General features: G+C 45.5%; 1 protein-coding gene across 1 annotated transcript in view; it reads left to right on the top strand.

Annotated features, from left to right (window-relative positions):
- Positions 1-21,596, top strand: part of LOC146063100 (uncharacterized) — an 84,452-nt gene that overhangs the window by 39,652 nt on the left and 23,204 nt on the right. Inside the window, exons 4-6 of the mRNA XM_083175114.1 lie at positions 1,602-1,795; positions 19,028-19,331; positions 20,424-20,575. Of these exons, the coding sequence (XP_083031240.1) occupies positions 1,602-1,795; positions 19,028-19,331; positions 20,424-20,575 (650 nt within the window). The remainder of the gene's footprint in view (positions 1-1,601; positions 1,796-19,027; positions 19,332-20,423; positions 20,576-21,596) is intronic.

Here is a 21,596-nt window from a genome sequence, read left to right as displayed (position 1 = left end):
GGATATGAACAGGACTGGACTGGATTGGATACAACTGGACCGGGCTGGATGCTGGAAATGAATAGGACTGGACCAGGCTAAATGCTGGATACAACTGGACTGGGCTGGATGCTGGATATTGATAGGACTGGACCGGACTGGATGCTGGATACAACTGACTGGGCTGGATGCTGAATATGACTAGGACTGGACCAGGCTGGATGCTGAGACCAGGCTGGATGCTGGATATGAATAGGAATGGACCAGATTGGATGCTGGATACGACTGGAGTGGACTGGATTCTGGATATGACTAGAACTGGACCGAGCTAGATACTGGATATGAATGGAAGCAGACTGTGAACTGGACTGTAAACCAGATTATAGCTTTAGAGTGGATGGATACAGGCGAAGAGGTTCATATGAACCAGGGTAGTCAGTATTACTCATGCAGGAGGCTCAAATACTAAGCTGTGAGACCCAGAGGAGCGTAGAGGAACTGACAGCCTTTCAATCCCAGTTCTCTCTATTTATACTTAGGTGATTGATGACTACAGTCAGGTGATTCAGAGAGACTCAGGCTGACACAGGATTGGATAGATCATGGTCAGATGATCAGACCCTGTGATGTCAGTACTTCAGGTAGGCTTTGAAGTGGAGAGAGGCCTAGTAGGCCATAAAACACTGAAGCCTAACTCCAAAGAATGCACAGGGAATGCTGGCTCTCATAATCCAGACACCAAAGAGCTGATTGCAGAGGAGAATAAAATGCTACACCCAGATTGTTGCTACCCACAGAGCAATTCAGTGACAGTTCAAATGGAGAATGCTGAACCACTGCTAGCAGGGAGCTAAGTGGTTACAGCTGTCAGAACACTGGGCTAGAGTTTCTTAAGTGTCTAATTAGGGAGAGCTGACCATAGTTTCACACACACACAGTAATTGTAGCCTAGGTGCAGACGGAATGAATCCAGGCAAGATACACTGAAAGACCATGTAGAAACTGGGGAACAGAAGAACAAACTAACAAAGCATTTCATCAAAAGAGGATGACAGACAGACAGACAGACAGATAGATGATAGACAGACAGACAGACAGATAGATAGATAGATAGATAGATAGATAGATAGATAGATAGATAGATAGATAATGAAAGGTGTTTTATAATGTATTATTTTTGTTAGGTTTATTGTTGGACTTTATGCAGTTTATCTTGTCTAAAGCGAATGTACAGTAATATATCAGCTGGTTACACAGTAGACGACTCGCTCGTTAATGACGAATCATCTAGTGCAAACACATTGAACAATATCATTAAAGCTGCTTGCGGGAGTTTGCATAGTTAATGATATTGAGTGTATATGTTTAACAATATAAACTATATATAATTAATGATATTGATATCGCTCATATTGTTAACTATATATTGTCAAGTATGTAAGGGGCTTAAGTTTGATATGCTTGTGCAATACTGTAAAAGTATATTTGACATAAGTCATGCAGCCATTTTTGTTTTTATAAAGTCACTTACAATATGTATTTCCTTTGTAATTGTCCTCCATGAATACGCCATACTATGTATCTAATGACTTCCAGTCCACAATCCTACATTTCTCCTGCAGATGTGCAAAGATTACATCCATAGCTCCTGGAGCTTCCGCAACCTATCAGTGCAATGATATGATTGGCCGATACGTGAACGTTGTGATTCCCGGAAGAGAAGATTATCTCCAGATATGTGAGGTGCAGGTGTTCGGAGTTCTTGCATCTGATGGTAATTACGTTGCTTGTTATGGATTTTATACTACACAGCAAGGTAAAGTCCTGCAGCACTTCCCTGTTGGAGACAGATGTTCCATTGAGAGAAACCCTCTTGCTATTATTTTTTTTTCATCTTTATTACCGGTATACATTGGTTTTCACAGTACAGGGATGGAAGTTTAAGTTTTTAAACCCATATAGGTTTGTTCACCTATTGATGTATGTTTACACATCATATAAATGACCAAGTTTTCTAGGATATAATAAAGGCGTGATATAAGAAATCTCTAAGAAGGAAGAGATATCTCTCCCCTAAGAAATATTGGGAGATACAAATCTCTCTAGTAAGACTGTTTACATTGTTCCCCTGATGAAGTCACTGTAGACGAAATGCGTTGAGACGTGTGTACATTGTTTTGCCTGTGACATCAAGATCGACTAAATAAACAAGTTATTGGATAAACTAACCTAGTTTGCTTCAATTAACGTTGGATCACCAGATGTGTGGACATTATCTATAAACTGTAGGCGCCATACCACATTTGGGTTTTGTATTGTTTGTTTGGTCCCTCAACCCTCAGGGGACACTGTGGTCAGGCAGCCGACCCTTCATTTGGCTTAATAATCCCTGTAAGCGTGTGGTGGATTATTGGGATATATATATATATATATATATATATATATATATATATATATATAGGTCTGGTGGTTCGGTCCGGCACTCCCTCTCTTATACAGTTACCCGGGTGCCTTCTGGAGGCGATTTGTAGTAAGTTAGAAATAACAGGCAGCGGCACTCAGTCGGGAATTTTCACGTGTATTTCAAAAAATCACAGCATAAGCCAACGTTTCGGGGATTAAGCGCCCCTTCACTACACCTTGACAAAGGGGCGCTTAATCCCCGAAATGTTGGCTTATGCTGTGATTTTTTGAAATACACGTGAAAATTCCCGACTGAGTGCCGCTGCCTGTTATTTCTAACTTACTATATATATATATATATATATATATATATATATATATATATATATATATATATATATATATATATATATATATATATATATATATATATATATATATATCAGGGTTGGATATATACTCCAATAAGGGTACTCACCATCAGTTCAAGAGTCAGTATCCTGACTCTTGAGCTGTGTGTGGACGTCAACTGCTGCTGTGTCTTGAGAAAGGCCACCAAAATGTAGACCTACATGAAACTTGATTGGTAATGTACCACTAATAAAACTTCATTGCGTGAACTGCGGTGAGTGCCCCTAATGGAGTATATATCCAACCCTGGAAAAATACAACAAATACTCTTGATCAGGTGCAAAAAGTGGTGCTAATTAAATAGCAAGCAGCTGGTAAATTTCTGGGGACCATCAATCTCCCCAATAAAGGAAACCCAAGAAATAGAATTTCCAACAATTGAAAAAAAAACAGCGCTGCAGAAAAGTGGGCTTCTATTAGTTAAATAGTCAAATAGTTGGATTCCAACACATATTTTAAACATTTCACAATAAAGCACCTTTTTTTCCTCCGAGAGGGTCAAATCACGTAACAGTACCCTATGTATACATTCTAGTCCTTTGTCATGGGGTATTGATGTGTACAGTGAGTTTATGTCTATAGTCCCCCAACATGCATTTTCTTCCCATTTTAGTTGTTCCTTAATTTGGAGAACTGTGGTGGAATCTTTGACATTTGACTGTAATTCAGGAACATATTTGTTCTAATAAAAATCAACCCATTCTGATACCCTAGATGACAGGGAACCGATCCCCAATACAATGGGGCGACCAGGGGGAGAGGACTGGTTTTTATGGACCTTCGGCAGAATGTAAACATAGGGTACTGTTACGTGATTTAACCCTCTCGGAGGAAAAAAGGTGCTTTATTGTGAAATGTTTAAAATATGTGTTGGAATCCAACTATTTTACTTTTCTGGGTGAATATTTTCACCAGCAATGCGGTAGTGCGATGGGTACGATTTGCGCACCGGGGTACGCAAATCTGTACCTAGGTGAATGGGAGAAGGAACATATATGATCACAATCCCTTTTCTCAATTTATTGTCACATACAAAAGATATATTGACGATTTGATCGTGGTATGGTCAGGGACTCAAGAACAATTTGTAGATTTCATCCAATACCTGCATATGAAAACATACAATTTGTCATTTACTTACAAATTTGAGAATAACACGGTGGATTTTTTGGATTTGAATCTTAGGGCAGTAGAAGTTTCTGGTGATAAGGGATACACCATTGAAACCTCAACATTTTTTAAGACAGTAGACTCAAACAACTACCTAGATTACACGAGTTGTCATCACAAAAAGTGGAAAGACAACCTTCCCTATTCTCAACTGCTGCATCTGAGACGTAATTGCAGCAATCTAGAGTTATTTGACAAACAAGTTGAAACCTACTGCGGGCATTTTAGAGAAAAAGGGTATCCTGAACCTATTCAGACAGCCATCGACCGATGTAGAAAACTAGAGAGGAAGGATTTGTTCGTATATAAAAGAAAAAAATGCGAGTAGAGTCAAGTCGCAATAATTCTGTCCATTTGTCACCAAATTCAACAACAGAAGTAATGATATTAGACATATCATTACAAAACATTGGTCGATAATTAAGATGGACACTTACCTACAAGAAGTAGTAGATCCTCGTCCTGAATTAATATTCAGGAGAGCAAATACGTTAAAAACAAGACTTGCACCAAGCTTACTATGTGTAGACCCTGTACCGGCTAATCTGTATCAGATGCCTTCCTTACCAGGTTTTTATAAATGTGGCAAATGTAAGATGTGTCCGCATGGAATGAAAAATATGAAAAAAATTGAGGGTAAAAATAAACAAAGTTTCTCTCTTAAAGGGGCAATGAATTGTCTTACAGCATATGTGGTCTACCTACTCATTGTCCTTGTGGCAAGTGCTACGTGGGCCAAACAAAAATAATGCTCAAAATCCGCATTTTAGAGCTCTACCGCAATATCAAAAATGGTATAACATCTCATAGTGTACCCCGGCACTTTAAGACCTGCCAAGCAGGTAACCCAGAAGGTATGCGGTTCAAGGGATTGGAGCATGTAGTTCTGGATATAAGAGCTGGAAATAAAGATACAGTACTCTGCTACTTAAAAGAGAGTCATATTGGATTTACAAGTTAGACACTCTGTATCCCATAGGGATTAAACGAAGGGATGGAGATTACTCCTTTTTTTAAACAAATTGTCATAATCAATTTCTGCTAATATTATGTAATGTACTAGTGTATGCTGCTGTCATTTGCACATGTGGGAGTGCATATATGTTTCCCATACATTTCTTATCTGTATTATGCTGATTTATTTGATTATTTTTCATGATATTTTTACCCCCAAAATATTTTTGTTTAAGCAAAAAAATGCTTTTTAAGAGTTTTTCATGTAATATGTGCATGTATTCCGATATAATCATATCGCAATCATTTAAATTGCTTGGGTTTTTAACTTAAGAGGGAGAAAATAGGAACTCCCTGCTATTTTATATGCTGTTTTAGGTTAGAAAATCTGACAAGCAATCCATGGGCTAATTATTGTATAAACTCGCCGCATGTGCGCTGATACTATGTAAGAGGAGTTACCCTGACGCTAGGCCAGCCCTCTGATGAAGTCCGGTGTGACGAAACGCGTAGGGGCGTGGCCTAGCATCTCTGTGATCTTATGCCTTTGGAGATTTGAAGAGTGTAACCTCTCCAACTGTTTCTCGGTATGAAGTACTCGGTTCATGCTGTACACACCAGGGGCAGGTAACAGCCGCAGTTTGCGGTACGTGACCCTACCTCTTTGTTCTGATCTTTCATTTCAATAAAAAGTTTTAAAAGTGGTAATACACTATTGAAGCGCCCACATCTTTTACTTCTATATATATATATATATATATATATATATATATATATATATTCAGTGGGAATAAGACAACGGCACTCAGAGGTCTTGATCAAAGAAAAAGTGTATTCAAAGATACATGCTGCTGCTGACGTTTCTGAGCTCTCGCTCCTTTATCAAAGCGTGTGGGTGAGACAGTGTAACATAGTGAAGTCTTACCTTAAATAGGATGTCTTCCCGCCGGTGCCCCGTGTGGGTCCCCGCCCGCTGCTCACGCTGCTTTTCCGGAAAACGGAAGTTGGCCGTTGCCGGATGTTAGGTGGAGGGAGATGTTCAGGCGCTGTGCATGACCCGCAAGCGTCTTGGTCTCCTAGGTGATCTCCCTGCATAACTAGTCTATGGTGCGTCTCAGCTGGCGGGGAACCTAGAAACGGGTGCACAGGGTAAAAAAGACATTAACATACGTGCAAATTAAGTTATATGCATATAATATTGCGTGTGCATAACACTTGCTGTGCATGAATGGCATATTACAGTATCGACATATCATTCCAAAGAAAACGTGCAAAACAATACTAATAAAAATTATGTGATCCATCTACCAAAAATATTATGTAAGGGGAAATATGTCTACTGTATGCGGTGTTAATAAAGTGCTGGTGCTAATGGTATGTGCATACATTTAAAATAGAGAAAATTTAAAAGGGATTTTTTAAAACCAGGTACAGCGCCTGATACTCTGTGTGTAGGTGCTGATGCGTTATGTGCGCATACTGGCTGCTGGATTATTTAGGGTGATGTTCCTGATGTTAGAAAGCATCTGTGTATTTACTTAAATGCAGCTTAGTGGTAATGGGGGATCACTGTTGGAACTAATGCGGGTACTACCAATCTCTATAGTACTCTTAGTGGGTGCTACACTACATCTAATATGTTGATGGTTAGGTCACCGAGGTGATACCCATGGTTCTAGACCTCGCTTTACATCATACTTTACACAGGCAATACATTTGGGATATGTCATATTGTAGGCATTGGTCAAATCAAGGAGGCACACAGACAATAAATCATACATATATAATCTGTGTGCAGAGGTTCAAATTGTTTATAGCAGGGTGGAACTGCGGGATTCCCTCATACTGCGGGTTCTATCATACTATTGGAATATTGGAGTTTATGTGATGGTACTAAGGAATGGCCAATTGGTGAATTTGTATATTGCACGTCTGTAGCAGATGTTGGTGGTTGTGGATAGCCCAGGATCTATCCGTTGCTGGGATCTAGGTCCAAGCATAGTATTGCGGTAAAAGGTCTAGTAGGGGGTGTGACACCGTGAGCCGCCTGTACGTAATTGGGTTTATTTAATGCTGGATCAGAAAAAGGGCCAGCATAGTTACTCATTATATGTGAGGAGAGTGGTCTATGGGGGGGGGGGTGTTTTATCTATATGTGGGTAGCACTCGTCCGTTACCGTTGGAATGGTGCACCGTAGGGGAGAAAAATGGGAACACTATGAAAAATCATGAAAAATTCCAATTTCAAAGTTGCATTGGATGGGTCATATTGTATATATTAGAAGTATCAGTCCACTCAGAAAACATTGTCAACATGGACTTTGTTGTAGAAAGATTGAGAAAGGGTTATTTTCATTCATTCCTCTGGGTGCGATAGTGTCCAGTTTGTAGATCTATTTACTCTCTTTCTTGCGAAGTAGTAGTGTTCTGTCTCCTCCTCTCGGTGGCGGTGGTATCCAGTCAATAAGCTTGCATCTTAGGTCTGGTACGTTATGTCTTGCTTTAATGAAGTGTCTTGGTACTGGTAGTCAACTGTTCCTGATTCCAGTGCTTGGTGGATGGAGAGCCTGTGATTGGCCATTCTTTCTCTAAATTTCCTTCTGGTCATTCCCACATAATAGAGCCCACAAGGGCATGTCAAGATATAGACCAGGTGGTCCATATTGCAATGTAGTCTAAATTTTATCTTCACTGGTTGTCCAGTGTGGGGATGTGGGAATTTTGGGCCAGTGAGCATGCTCCTGCATGTGGTGCATCCACTGCACTTGAAACATCCAGGGCGTCGTTCCAGTAGCCAAGTGGTGTTCTGGGGTGTATTTGGTTGTATAGTAGGTCTCAGTAGTAGTTGCTTCAGGTTGGGTGCTTTCTTATATGCCATCATGGTTTTTGACAGATGCAGTTGTGGGTCAGAGTTGATGATCTGTTAATGTTGGCTAATTGATTTGTTGATTGTAGGTGCCATGTTATCGAAGGTGGTTGTGTATACCATTCTTGCTGGTTTGTCCCTAATGTTCCTAGGGTCACTAGAGAATTTACGCCTCGCTTCTTGAGGCATCCATTGATGTTTGTGGTGGAGTAGCCCCTTTCGCGGAATCTTATAGAATGTTGTTGGTGTGTAATCAGTGCTTGTCTGAGCACTTCTATGCTTTCTTGGTGAGGGATAATGGTATAGAGCGATCCAACCTCCATAGTGGCAAGGATCACACCATTAAGGTCCCGGTTACAGCATTTCATTTTGATAGAAAGTCCGATGTGTCACGGATGTAGCTGTCTCCAAGTTGCATGATGGGTTGTAGAAGAGTCAATGTATATTGCAAGCGGTTGAAGAAGTGAATAGTGTGCAAAGATTATTGGCCTACCCGGAGGGTGAAAGGCGTTTTTGTGTATTTTAGGGAGGGTGTAGATTATAGGGCATATAACAGTCAGATAGTCAACTGTGTTCTTGTCAAGCCAGCCACTTGTGTGACCTAATTTTAATGTGTTGTAAACCTGTACTTTGAACAGAGGTATTGGGTTTGCGGTCAGGGTGGTATAGGTATTGGTGTCACTCAATTGTCTGAGTATCTCATGATTATAGTCTGCCCAATCGTGGACCACAACTGCTCCCCCCTTATTGGCTGTCCAATCACAAGTGAGTCGTTGGTTTTGAAGTTATGGAGTGCTGTTCTTTCTCTCTGGTTTAAATTGTCAAACCTGGTATGGGACTGTTTACTGGTGATGTCACCACTGACCATGCGGGTGAAGGTTTTTATGCTGGGGTTAGAGGAGATGGGGTCAAAAGTCGAAGGTTTCTTAAAAGGTATGCTTTCCTTTTGTTTCACAGAGGATGAAAAATGTTCCCTAAGGTGTAACTTACATCCAAATTTATAAATGTATATTGCTGACTCAAATTTTTCATGAGGATATGTCGGGACAAATGACAGCCCCCTTGCCAGTAACTGCATGGTATCAGTATCAAGTGGGTTGGACAATAAGTTAAAAACTAGATCTGTGGCCTCCTTCTGAATATCTGGCTTGTACCGCCCCTTCCGGGGGTGTGGCCTACGTGCTCTTGTGTTGTGGGATCTCCCACCTGATGGGTGTTTTGCCCTAAATAAGGATGCCTGGGGGAATGGGGATCTGCATAATCTGTATCAGACGCTGATGCCGATGACCCAGTGTCACGGCCAAAGTACGTCCTTCGGTTATCACGTCTTTGTCTGGAGTATCTCTGAGTTCTCTGTTGCCCCATATTGCCCAAAAGCCACCTGTAGACTGTGTGGTTCTGATAATCAGAAGCCACAGTTGCAAGTTTATTAGGTGTTGGCACGTAGTGTATGGCACTCGCCTCCCAGCTGCTGTACTGAATCACCTGAATCCTGCAGCTTTATCCAGAGTTTAGAGGATGTTTGCCGTGTCCACTTCAAGTTCTGCTGGCACTTGTAGTGATGTCCGAAAGGTAGGAGTATTCTGATATTTCAATGTTTCTGTCGCGTTTCCCCGCCTGCTGTGCGCTCTTAGCGGCTTCCTTACACTTCTGGTTTCTTTGAGGAACCCACAGAGATCGTACAGCAGGCGGGGAAACGTGTGCCATACACTATGTGTCCATGGGTGTGGTATAACACACCGACATTCGGGATTCCGACAGTCATTAGCGTGACTGCACAGCGAGGGGAGCGCAATGAAGCCCCTTGCTGTGCTCGCCAGCTATTTTATTCTTCCCCTATGGGGGTCATGGACCCCCACGAGGGAGCAGTCTTGATTCCGACATCGGAGTAATGACTGTCGGAATCCCGACTGTCGGTGAGACATCCGGCACCCGTATCAACACCTAAGATATCAAATATTTAATGTCTGGCCAGACATAAAAAGGACTGCCTTGTAATAATCTTTCTCTGTTGGAACTATTAACCCCACTAACTTCTGCATTAACAAAAACTTGCAGTGCACTGTTTTCACCAATTATGTGCTTGTGGATCACAGAAATAACACCTGCATGATTAAAATTCCACGAGTGCATTACTAACTTTGTTATTAGGGGATATATCGGGCCTAACATCGGTACTGTTTACATCAGTCTGTCGACAAATTTAAAAGTTAATTAATAAGGCCAATTATGACGTTATGTTTTATTTGTAAAATTATCTGTATTTTTTATTTACAAAAATTTTATTTTACTGCTTAAACATCACCTTGACCTCTGCGCAGTTTTGAATTGTGTTGTTTATGTTCTGTTTTTTTTCCTCAGAGGAGCCTGAGCAACTCCCACAAAACCGCAGCAGTTGGGTTATAGGAGTAGTTTTTTTGATAAAGCTCAGGTCAAATTTAGATTGATCAATTTTATATGATATAGAGTGCTAGAATTTTTCTTGTAATCCTGTGTCTGTCTCATCCTGCCTGTCGCCCTCTGTCTAATCCTGTGTCTGTCTCATCCTGCCTGTCGCCCTCTGTCTAATCCTGTATCTGTCTCATCCTGCCTGTCACACGTTCACCCTGTATCCGGCCTGTCACACTCTGCCTCACCCTGTGTATGTCTCATCCTGCCTGTCACACTCTGTCTAACCCTGTATATGTCTCATCCTGCCTGTCACACTCTGTCTAACCCTGTATATGTCTCATCCTGCCTGTCACACTCTGTCTATCCCTGTGTCTGTCTCATCCTGCCTGTCGCCCTCTGTCTAATCCTGTATCTGTCTCATCCTGCCTGTCACACGTTCACCCTGTATCCGGCCTGTCACACTCTGCCTCACCCTGTGTATGTCTCATCCTGCCTGTCACACTCTGTCTAACCCTGTATATGTCTCATCCTGCCTGTCACACTCTGTCTAACCCTGTATATGTCTCATCCTGCCTGTCACACTCTGTCTATCCCTGTGTCTGTCTCATCCTGCCTGTCACACGTTCACCCTGTATCCGGCCTGTCACACTCTGCCTCACCCTGTGTATGTCTCATCCTGCCTGTCACACTCTGTCTAACCCTGTATATGTCTCATCCTGCCTGTCACACTCTGTCTAACCCTGTATATGTCTCATCCTGCCTGTCACTCACTGTCTAATCCCGTGTCTGTCTCATCCTGCCTGTCACACGCTGTCTATCCCTGTGTCTGTCTCATACTGCATGTCACTCACTGTCTAATCCTGTGTCTGTCTCATCCTGCCTGTCACGCTCTGTCTATCCCTGTGTCTGTCTCATCCTGCCTGTAACACTCTGTCTATCCCTGTGTCTGTCTCATCCTTCATGTCACACTCTCTCACCCTGTGTCTATCTTACCTGTCTGTCACGCTCTGTCTAACCCTTAGTCTGTCTCATCCTGCCTGTAACACTCTGTCTAACCCTGTGTCTGTCTCATCCTGTCTGTCACACACTGTCTATCCCTGTGTCTGTCTCATCCTGCCTGTCACTCACTGTCTAATCCTGTGTCTGTCTCATCCTGCCAGCCACGCTCTGTCTAACCCTGTGTCTGTCTCATCCTGCCTGTCATACTCTGTCTAACCCTGTGTCTGTCTCATCCTGCCTGTAACACTCTGTCTAACCCTGTGTCTGTCTCATCCTGCCTGTCATACTCTGTCTAACCCTGTGTCTGTCTCATCCTGCCTGTCACACACTGTCTAATCCTGTATCTGTCTCATCCTGCCTGTCACACGTTCACCCTGTATCCGGCCTGTCACACTCTGCCTCACCCTGTGTATGTCTCTGTTGGGAATCTGGATTTATGATTCAGTCTGCTTTGGTTTTGTGTTCAGCAGTTGACTCACTGGTGGCCTCCAGTGGTAGCTATGTGCCACATCGGCTCAGTATCATGGCAGCTAATTATTCACTAGGCTGTGAGATAATTAAGCTAATCAAGCACTAGCCTGGGAGCTCCCTGAATCTTCAGGTGTAATTAATCACCTGAGCCCTTTATAGGGCAGGCTCACCTGCAGTACTCTGCCAGTGATAGCTTCATGTTAACCTATGTTTAGTTCCTGCTTCCTGTGGAGAGAACTCTCTGTCAGCTCTCAGCTTCGCTACCTGGTTCCCAGTTCCGTCTGCTGTTTGGATCTCAGGATTTATCCTCTGCAGCTCATTGCTCACTGTAGCATCATCCTGTATACCCGGACCCCGGAGCTTTCTGGTTCCTGCTGTTCTCCTTTGGAAATTCCAGTGCTCTCCTGGTTTCCTGCTTCCGAGTCTGCTTGGTGTGTCATCCAGTCCTGGGCCAGAGCCTGCGCCTGATCCACTTCCCTCTTCTCCCTGTGGGTCACGTAAGTGCTCCTTTGGAGCCCGGTGGTTCTATCTTTTATTATTCATTTGCCCGCCGTGGCTGTTCCCCGCTGTGGTGCCGTCGGTATTCCTTTGTGTCATTTTTCCAGCTGTTCCTCCTGTTTTGTTATTGTCTGTCGCCCTAGCTTCCATCAGGCAGGGGTGTTTCCCTTTCCATCTGCAACCGGTTTTGGGGAATCACTTGTCTTGGTGTGCCCCTGTTCCGAGATTCCCTATTGTATCTCTTGTGTCTGCGACTGGGTCGCAACTCCCGTCCTTGACCTGGTGTCGGTGAGTCAGGGGTCCCTTCCAGCTAGGCCCTTTAGCCAGTCATCCTTTTGAGATACTCCCTGGCGATCGTTAACCCCTTGTCATTACCTAACACCTGGCTGCATCGGGGTCAGAGCCGGCCTAACTGGCTCTGTCGAACGCGGCGGCTACAGGCGAAGCCTAGCACTTGCAGGGGTATTCCATCTGCCCGGGGGACTCAACAGAGTCAGTGTAGGTTTCGCTGTGGCCGTCCTAAACAGCGGTCCCAGCTGCGGGCTCACGCCTGACCTTTTTCCTCCTGCCAGCTGTCGTATCACCCAGAGCCCAGTCTGTCTCATCCTGCCTGTCACACTCTGTCTAACCCTGTATATGTCTCATCCTGCCTGTCACACTCTGTCTAACCCTGTATATGTCTCATCCTGCCTGTCACACTCTGTCTATCCCTGTGTCTGTCTTATCCTGCCTGTCATGCTCTGTCTAATCCTGTGTCTGTCTCATCCTGCCTGTCACACTCTGTCTAACCCTGTATATGTCTCATCCTGCCTGTCACACTCTGTCTATCCCTGTGTCTGTCTCATTCTGCATGTCACTCACTGTCTAATCCTGTGTCTGTCTCATCCTGCCTGTCATGCTCTGTCTAATCCTGTGTCTGTCTCATCCTGCCTGTCACACTCTTTCTATCCCTGTGTCTGTCTCATCCTGCCTGTCACACTCTTTCTATCCCTGTGTCTGTCTCATCCTGCCTGTCACACTCTGTCTAACCCTGTGTCTGTCTCATCCTGCCTGTAACACTCTGTCTATCCCTGTGTCTGTCTCATCCTTCATGTCACACTCTCTCACCCTGTGTCTATCTCACCTGCCTGTCACGCTCTGTCTAACCCTTAGTCTGTCTCATCCTGCCTGTAACACTCTGTCTATCCCTGTGTCTGTCTCATCCTGCCTGTCACACTCTTTCTATCCCTGTGTCTGTCTCATCCTGCCTGTCACACACTGTCTATCCCTGTGTCTGTCTCATCCTGCCTGTCATACGCTGTCTATTCCTGTGTCTGTCTCATCCTGCTTGACACACACTGTCTATCCCTGTGTCTGTCTCATCCTGCCTGTCACGCTCTGTCTAACCCTGTGTCTGTCTCATCCTGCCTGTCACGCTCTGTCTAACCCTGTGTCTGTCTCATCCTGCCTGTCACACTCTGTCTAACCCTGTGTCTGTCTCATCCTGCCTGTCACACGCTGTCTAACCCTGTGTCTGTCTCATCCTGTCTGTCACACACTGTCTATCCCTGTGTCTGTCTCATCCTGCCTGTCACACGCTGTCTAACCCTGTGTCTGTCTCATCCTGCCTGTCACTCAATGTCTAATCCTGTGTCTGTCTCATCCTGCCTGTCATGCTCTGTCTAATCCTGTGTCTGTCTCATCCTGTCTGTCACACACTGTCTATCCCTGTGTCTGTCTCATCCTGCCTGTCACTCACTGTCTATCCCTGTGTCTGTCTCATCCTGCCTGTCACTCACTGTCTAATCCAGTGTCTGTCTCATCCTGCCTGTCATGCTCTGTCTAATCCTGTGTCTGTCTCATCCTGTCTGTCACACACTGTCTATCCCTGTGTCTGTCTCATCCTGCCTGTCACTCACTTTCTAATCCTGTGTCTGTCTCATCCTGTCTGTCACACACTGTCTAATCCTGTGTCTGTCTCATCCTGCCTGTTACATTCTGTCTAACCCTGCATATGTCTCATCCTGCCTGTCACACTCTGTCTATCCCTGTGTCTGTCTCATCCTGCCCGTCACTCACTGTCTAATCATGTGTCTGTCTCATCCTGCCTGTAACACGCTGTCTATCCCTGTGTCTGTCTCATCCTTCCTGTCACACTGTCTCACCCTGTGTCTATCTCACCTGCCTGTCACGCTCTGTCTAACCCTGTGTCTGTCTCATCCTGCCTGTCACACACTGTCTACCCCTGTGTCTGTCTCATCCTGCCTGTCACACACTGTCTAATCCTGTGTCTGTCTAATCCTGCCTGTCACCCTCTGTCTAATCCTGTGTCTGTCTCATCCTGCCTGTCACGCTCTGTCAATTCCTGTGTCTGTCTCATCCTGCCTGTCACTCAATGTCTAATCCTGTGTCTGTCTCATCCTGCCTCTCACACGCTGTCTATCCCTGTGTCTGTCTCATCCTACCTGTCATACTCTGTCTAACCCTGTGTCTGTCTCATCCTGCCTGTCACTCACTGTCTAATCCTGTGTCTGTCTCATCCTGCCTGTCACACGCTGTCTAATCCTGTGTCTGTCTCATCCTGCCTTTCATGCTCTGTCTAATCCTGTGTCTGTCTAATCCTGCCTGTCACACTCTGTCTCACCCTGTGTCTGTCTCATCCTGCCTGTCACACTCTCTCACCCTGTGTCTATCTCACCTGCCTGTCACGCTCTGTCTCACCCTCTGTCTATCTCACCTGCCTGTCACGCTCTGTCTAATCCTGTGTCTGTCTCATCCTGCCTGTCATAATCTGTCTAACCCTGTGTCTGTCTCATCCTGCCTGTCACTCACTGTCTAACCGTGTGTCTGTCTCATCCTGATTCTCACACGCTGTCTAATCCTGTGTCTGTCTCATCCTGCCTGTCACCCTCTGTCTAATCCTGTGTCTGTCTCATCCTGCCTGTCACCCTCTGTCTAATCCTGTGTCTGTCTCATCCTGCCTGTCACACGCTGTCTCACCCCGTGTCTGTCTTATCCTGCCTGTCACACGCTGTCTAATCCTGTCTGTCTCGTCCTGCCTGGCACGCTCTGTCTAATCCTGTGTCTGTCTCATCCTGCCTGTCACACGTTCACCCTGTATCCGGCCTGTCACACTCTGCCTCACCCTGTGTCTGTCTCATCCTGCCTGTCACACTCTGTCTAACCCTGTGTCTGTCTCATCCTGCCTGTCACACTCTGTATCACCCTGTGTCTGTCATCCTGCCTGTCACACTCTCTCACCCTGTGTCTGTCTCATCCTGCCTGTCACACGCTGTCTAATCCTGTGTCTGTCTCATCCTGCCTGTCACACGCTGTCTAATCCAGTGCCTGTTTTATCCTGCCTGTCACACGCTGTCTAATCCTGTGTCTGTCGTCTCATCCTGCCTGTCACACGCTGTATAATCCTGTGTCTGTCGTCTCATCCTGCCTGTCACACGCTGTCTAATCCTGTGTCTGTCTCATCCTGCCTGTCATACTCTGTCTAACCCTGTGTCTGTCTCATAATGCCTGTCACTCACTGTCTAATCCTGTGTCTGTCTCATACTGTGTCTGTCTCATCCTGTCTGTCACGCTCTGTTTTATCCTGTGTCTGTCTCATCCTGCCTGTCATACTCTGTCTAACCCTGTGTCTGTCTCATCCTGCCTGTCACTCACTGTCTAATCCTGTGTCTGTCTCATCATCCTGCCTGTCACATGCTGTCTAATCCTGTGTCTGTCTCATCCTGCCTCTCACGCTCTATCTAACCCTGTGTCAGTCTCATCCTGCCTGTCACACGCTGTCTAATCCTGTGTTTGTTTTATCCTGCCTTTCATGCTCTGTCTAATCCTGTGTCTGTCTCATCCTGCCTGTCACACTCTCTCACCCTGTGTCTGTCTCATCCTGCCTGTCACACTCTCTCACCCTGTGTCTATCTCACCTGCCTGTCACGCTCTGTCAATTCCTGTGTCTGTCTCATCCTGCCTGTCACACTGTGTCTAATCCCGTGTCTTTCTCATCCTGCCTGTCATACTCTGTCTAACCCTGTGCCTGTCTCATCCTGCCTGTCATACTCTGTCTAACCCTGTGCCTGTCTCATCCTGCCTGTCATACTCTGTCTAACCCTGTGCCTGTCTCATCCTGCCTGTCACTCAATGTCTAATCCTGTGTCTGTCTCATCCTGCCTGTCACACGCTGTCTCATCCTGTGTCTGTTTTATCCTGCCTTTCATGCTCTGTCTAATCCTGTGTCTGTCTCATCCTGCCTGTCATACTCTTTCTAACCCTGTGTCTGTCTCATCCTGCCTGTCACACGCTGTCTCACCCCGTGTCTGTCTCATCCTGCCTGTCACTCACTGTCTAATCCTGTGTCTGTCTCATCCTGCCTGTCACCCTCTGTCTAATCCTCTGTCTGTCTCATCCTGCCTGTCACCCTCTGTCTAATCCTCTGTCTGTCTCATCCTGCCTGTCACCCTCTGTCTAATCCTGTGTCTGTCTCATCCTGCCTGTCACGCTCTGTCTAACCCTGTGTCTGTCTCATCCTGCCTGTCACACGCTGTCTAACCCTGTGTCTGTCTCATCCTGCCTGTCACACGCTGTCTAACCCTGTGTCTTTCTCATCCTGCCTGTCACACGCTGTCTAACCCTGTGTCTTTCTCATCCTGCCTGTCATACTCTGTCTAACCCTGTGTCTGTCTCATCCTGCCTGTCACACGCTGTCTAACCCTGTGTCTGTCTCATCCTGCCTGTCACACGCTGTCTAACCCTGTGTCTGTCTCATCCTGCCTGTCACACTCTGTCTAACCCTGAGTCTATCTCATCCTGCCTGTCACACGCTGTCTAACCCTGTGTCTGTCTCATCCTGCCTGTCACAACGCTGTCTAAGCCCTGTGTCTGTCTCATCCTGCCTTTCACGCTCTGTCTAACCCTGTGTCTGTCTCATCCTGCCTGTCACACGCTGTCTAACCCTGTGTCTGTCTCATCCTGCCTGTCACACGCTGTCTAAGCCCTGTGACTGTCTCATCCTGCCTGTCACGCTCTGTCTAACCCGGTGTCTTGATGTAGAATGAATGATTTCAGGGTTTTATAAGGACACATTAATTCTATACCTCTTTATCATTGCCTATTGCGCTATATATATATATATATCGCTGTCTAACCCTGTGTCTTTCTCATCCTGCCTGTCACACGCTGTCTAACCCTGTGTCTTTCTCATCCTGCCTGTCATACTCTGTCTAACCCTGTGTCTGTCTCATCCTGCCTGTCACACGCTGTCTAACCCTGTGTCTGTCTCATCCTGCCTGTCACACGCTGTCTAACCCTGTGTCTTTCTCATCCTGCCTGTCACACGCTGTCTAACCCTGTGTCTTTCTCATCCTGCCTGTTATACTCTGTCTAACCCTGTGTCTGTCTCATCCTGCCTGTCACACGCTGTCTAACCCTGTGTCTGTCTCATCCTGCCTGTCACACGCTGTCTAACCCTGTGTCTGTCTCATCCTGCCTGTCACACTCTGTCTAACCCTGAGTCTATCTCATCCTGCCTGTCACACGCTGTCTAACCCTGTGTCTGTCTCATCCTGCCTGTCACACGCTGTCTAACCCTGTGTCTGTCTCATCCTGCCTGTCACATGCTGTCTAAGCCCTGTGACTGTCTCATCCTGCCTGTCACGCTCTGTCTAACCCGGTGTCTTGATGTAGAATGAATGATTTCAGGGTTTTATAAGGACACATTAATTCTATACCTCTTTATCATTGCCTATTGCGCTATATATATATATATATATCGCTGTCTAACCCTGTGTCTTTCTCATCCTGCCTGTCACACGCTGTCTAACCCTGTGTCTTTCTCATCCTGCCTGTCATACTCTGTCTAACCCTGTGTCTGTCTCATCCTGCCTGTCACACGCTGTCTAACCCTGTGTCTGTCTCATCCTGCCTGTCACACGCTGTCTAACCCTGGGTCTTTCTCATCCTGCCTGTCACACGCTGTCTAACCCTGTGTCTTTCTCATCCTGCCTGTCATACTCTGTCTAACCCTGTGTCTGTCTCATCCTGCCTGTCACACGCTGTCTAACCCTGTGTCTGTCTCATCCTGCCTGTCACACACTGTCTAACCCTGTGTCTTTCTCATCCTGCCTGTCACACGCTGTCTAACCCTGTGTCTTTCTCATCCTGCCTGTCATACTCTGTCTAACCCTGTGTCTGTCTCATCCTGCCTGTCACACGCTGTCTAACCCTGTGTCTGTCTCATCCTGCCTGTCACACGCTGTCTAACCCTGTGTCTGTCTCATCCTGCCTGTCACACGCTGTCTAACCCTGTGTCTGTCTCATCCTGCCTGTCACACGCTGTCTAAGCCCTGTGACTGTCTCATCCTGCCTGTCACGCTCTGTCTAACCCGGTGTCTGTCTCATCCTGCCTGTAACACTCTGTCTAACCCTGTGTCTGTCTCATCCTTCTGCGTACCCTTGAAGAAGGTGGTAGCACCACCGAAACAGGCTGTCGGGTATCCTGCTTGGAAGTGGTGATGGGTGTCCTATAGAATATGCAGTTTCATTGATGCACTTGGACCATGATAAGTAACCTTCCCACTTTTTGGAAAATGTTTTAGCTCAGTATGTTGCCATGTGCTATTGTTCAAGTTTTTTGCTTATAAAAGCTTTTTTCATATTTCATAAATTGGTGTGCTGAACATTTTTTCACCTTGTGTGAGAATATACCTATGATATCTCTTATATGATCAGGCACCCACCATTGGGAACAAAGTTCTTTGTGTGCGGTTTCTCTATTTGTATATATATATATATATATATATATATATATATATATATATATATATATATATATATATATATATATATATATATATATATATATAATGTCTCACCTCTGTGTCTTGTGTCTTTTCCTAGCATATGTGAATGTGGCTCCCAGGGGCCGAGTTACACAGTCATCCGTAAACACAGAGATGCAATGGGGATATTTGGCGCGGGGGGTGAACGCCGCCGATGGAAACCTGGACTCAAACTATTTCCGTGGATCGTGTTTTCTCTCTGCAAAAGAGCTTTCCCCATGGTGGCGGGTGGATCTCCTGGGACCCCACAAGGTTCACAATGTAGTAATCCTTTCCAGAGGTGATGGTTTGGGAGGACAACTGATCGGAGCAGAGATTCTTATTGGGAACTCTTTGGCCAACAATGGAAACAGCAACCCAAGGTGATGTCACATTATACATAGTGATGTCAAAACAGTATAAGTGCTTAGGTAAATAACTAGTAACTAATATCAGGAAATGATTACTGGCAGAACATATATAGAAAAAATTCGGGGTACTGATAAAAACCAGAACCAGACAAGACCCCAGAACACCAACTTGTGAAATGCCCCCAAATGCCATTTTTCATAGTGCACCACCCCCACTATTAACGTCAACCCGAAGCGTGGCGAGGGGTGGCAGTACGCGTCCTACGACCTTTTCATACCCCCTCTATCCATGTCGGCGTGGATTTGAGAATAGAATAGTGTGACGAGCGCAGCGAGCCACCGAGCCCGAAGCGTGGCGAGCTGACGCGGATTCCTTCACAGCTATACGCGTCCCCCGCGGGCTTCACAGGTATCCGCGTCCCCTCGCGGGGCTCGCTGCGCTCGCCACGCTTCGGCCTCGGTGGCTCGCTGCGCTCGCCACACTATTCTATTCTCAACTCCACGCCGACGTGGATAGTGGGGGTATGAAAAGGTCGTAGGATGCGTACCGCCGCCGCTCGCCACGCTTCGGGTTGACGTTGATAGTGGGGGTGGTACACTATGAAAAATGGCATTTGGGGGCATTTCACAAGTTTAATACACATTTCAATGCATTCTGATGAATTTCAGTGCAAAATCGGGTGCCATCGCATCGCATGCCATCGGATGCGATCGCATACTATTTTTGAGCAAAAATGCTCAAAAATCGGTAAAAATCGTATCGCATTGCATGCCATCGTATGCCACTACATATGGCATACAATGCCATACGATGGGAGCCGTGATACTCCACAAGTACCAATTATTCAACTGAATTGTGATTCCTATTCGTATTCTTCCAATGGTGTATGCATTTGTATTTGTAAATACAAATATGAATGTGCCATAAACACGAATATGAATTGGTGTCTTTTTGGCATAGTAAATGCCAAAATATGTGTAGACCGTCCCATTTGCATAAGACTGCCTACAAAACTGCCAAATCCAGGCATATTTTCATATTTCGGAAATTTTCCCTGATGTAACTAATAATTTACAGGCCACAATCCTACATTTCTCCTGCAGATGTGCAAAGATTACGTCCATCTCCCCTGGCGCTTCCGCAACCTATCAGTGCAATGATATGGTTGGCCGGTACGTGAACGTTGTGATTCCCGGAAGAGAAGATTTTCTCCAGATGTGTGAGCTGCAGGTCTTTGCCATTTCTGTACCTGATGGTAATTATTCTGAATATTATACCACACAGCAACATCATTATCCTGCTTAGGACTGTAACACACTATGACTGTAACCAACAATGTATACCCGTATCTCAGACATGTATCCAGATCAGGCCTTTACCAATTTGATGCCTTAGAAAAGATTTAGATTGGTGCCCCCTAGTACCACTGCTAGTTCCACCTCAAATCTAGCTCCTACAGTATCTCTATCTCCCAACACAGAACCCATTACCCATCAGCAGGGATTACAGCCGCAGACAGCAACACCAAACATCTCTCTCAGAGCAATCCTTGTCCACAGATGGTGACTAGACATTTTGTTGCCCTGTCCACTCCCATATTTTAAATATGACATTTTGGTGCCCTGCAAACCACCAGCCACTGCCGCCCACTCTTTGCTGCCTGTTTTGATTAGAGTATCTGCATCCAGCATGATGTGCCTGTACCACAACCTTCAACCGGCCCTAGTCTTATAGTGCCCCTAGATTTCCCAAGTGCCCATGGCAGCTGCCTAGTTTGCCTATACAAACAAAGAGAAAGAAAAGAATGTTCTTACATGAAGGTGCACCTAAGGGAAAGTTTATATAAAATTTAACCTTTATTGGATATGTTCTAAAAGGCTGCGAACAATTTTTAAAAAACATATAACATCAAAACATTTATGGGGTGGGGTGACGTATGTTAAAACAAAGGTGGCAGGCAGACTGTTGCTTTATTATTGTTGGTAACCAGTGTGTAGGTGTAGGTGGGGCTACCCTTGTCTGGGGATATCATATGTAACCAGAGCCGGCCCTAGCCTAAATGACGCCCTAGCCAAGATTTTGGCTGGTGCCCCCTAGCACCGCCACTAGTTCCGCCTCTGACCCTGCTCCTCTTTCCCAGCACCATCAACCCTCATCATAGCAGTCCTCAGTTTGGTGCTCCTACCCTCAATATTTTAAATAGAAACAGTGCACACATTCGGTGCGCAGCCAGGGGCGGGCTGGGCCGGGGGGCAGGGTGCCATGTGCCCCGGGCC

Source organism: Crinia signifera, chromosome 3 (genome assembly GCF_055691185.1).
Source record: "Crinia signifera chromosome 3, ASM5569118v1, whole genome shotgun sequence".
Lineage (NCBI taxonomy): Eukaryota > Metazoa > Chordata > Amphibia > Anura > Myobatrachidae > Crinia > Crinia signifera.
Note: the sequence above shows the minus strand (reverse complement) of the source record. Positions and strands in the feature narration are given on the sequence as shown.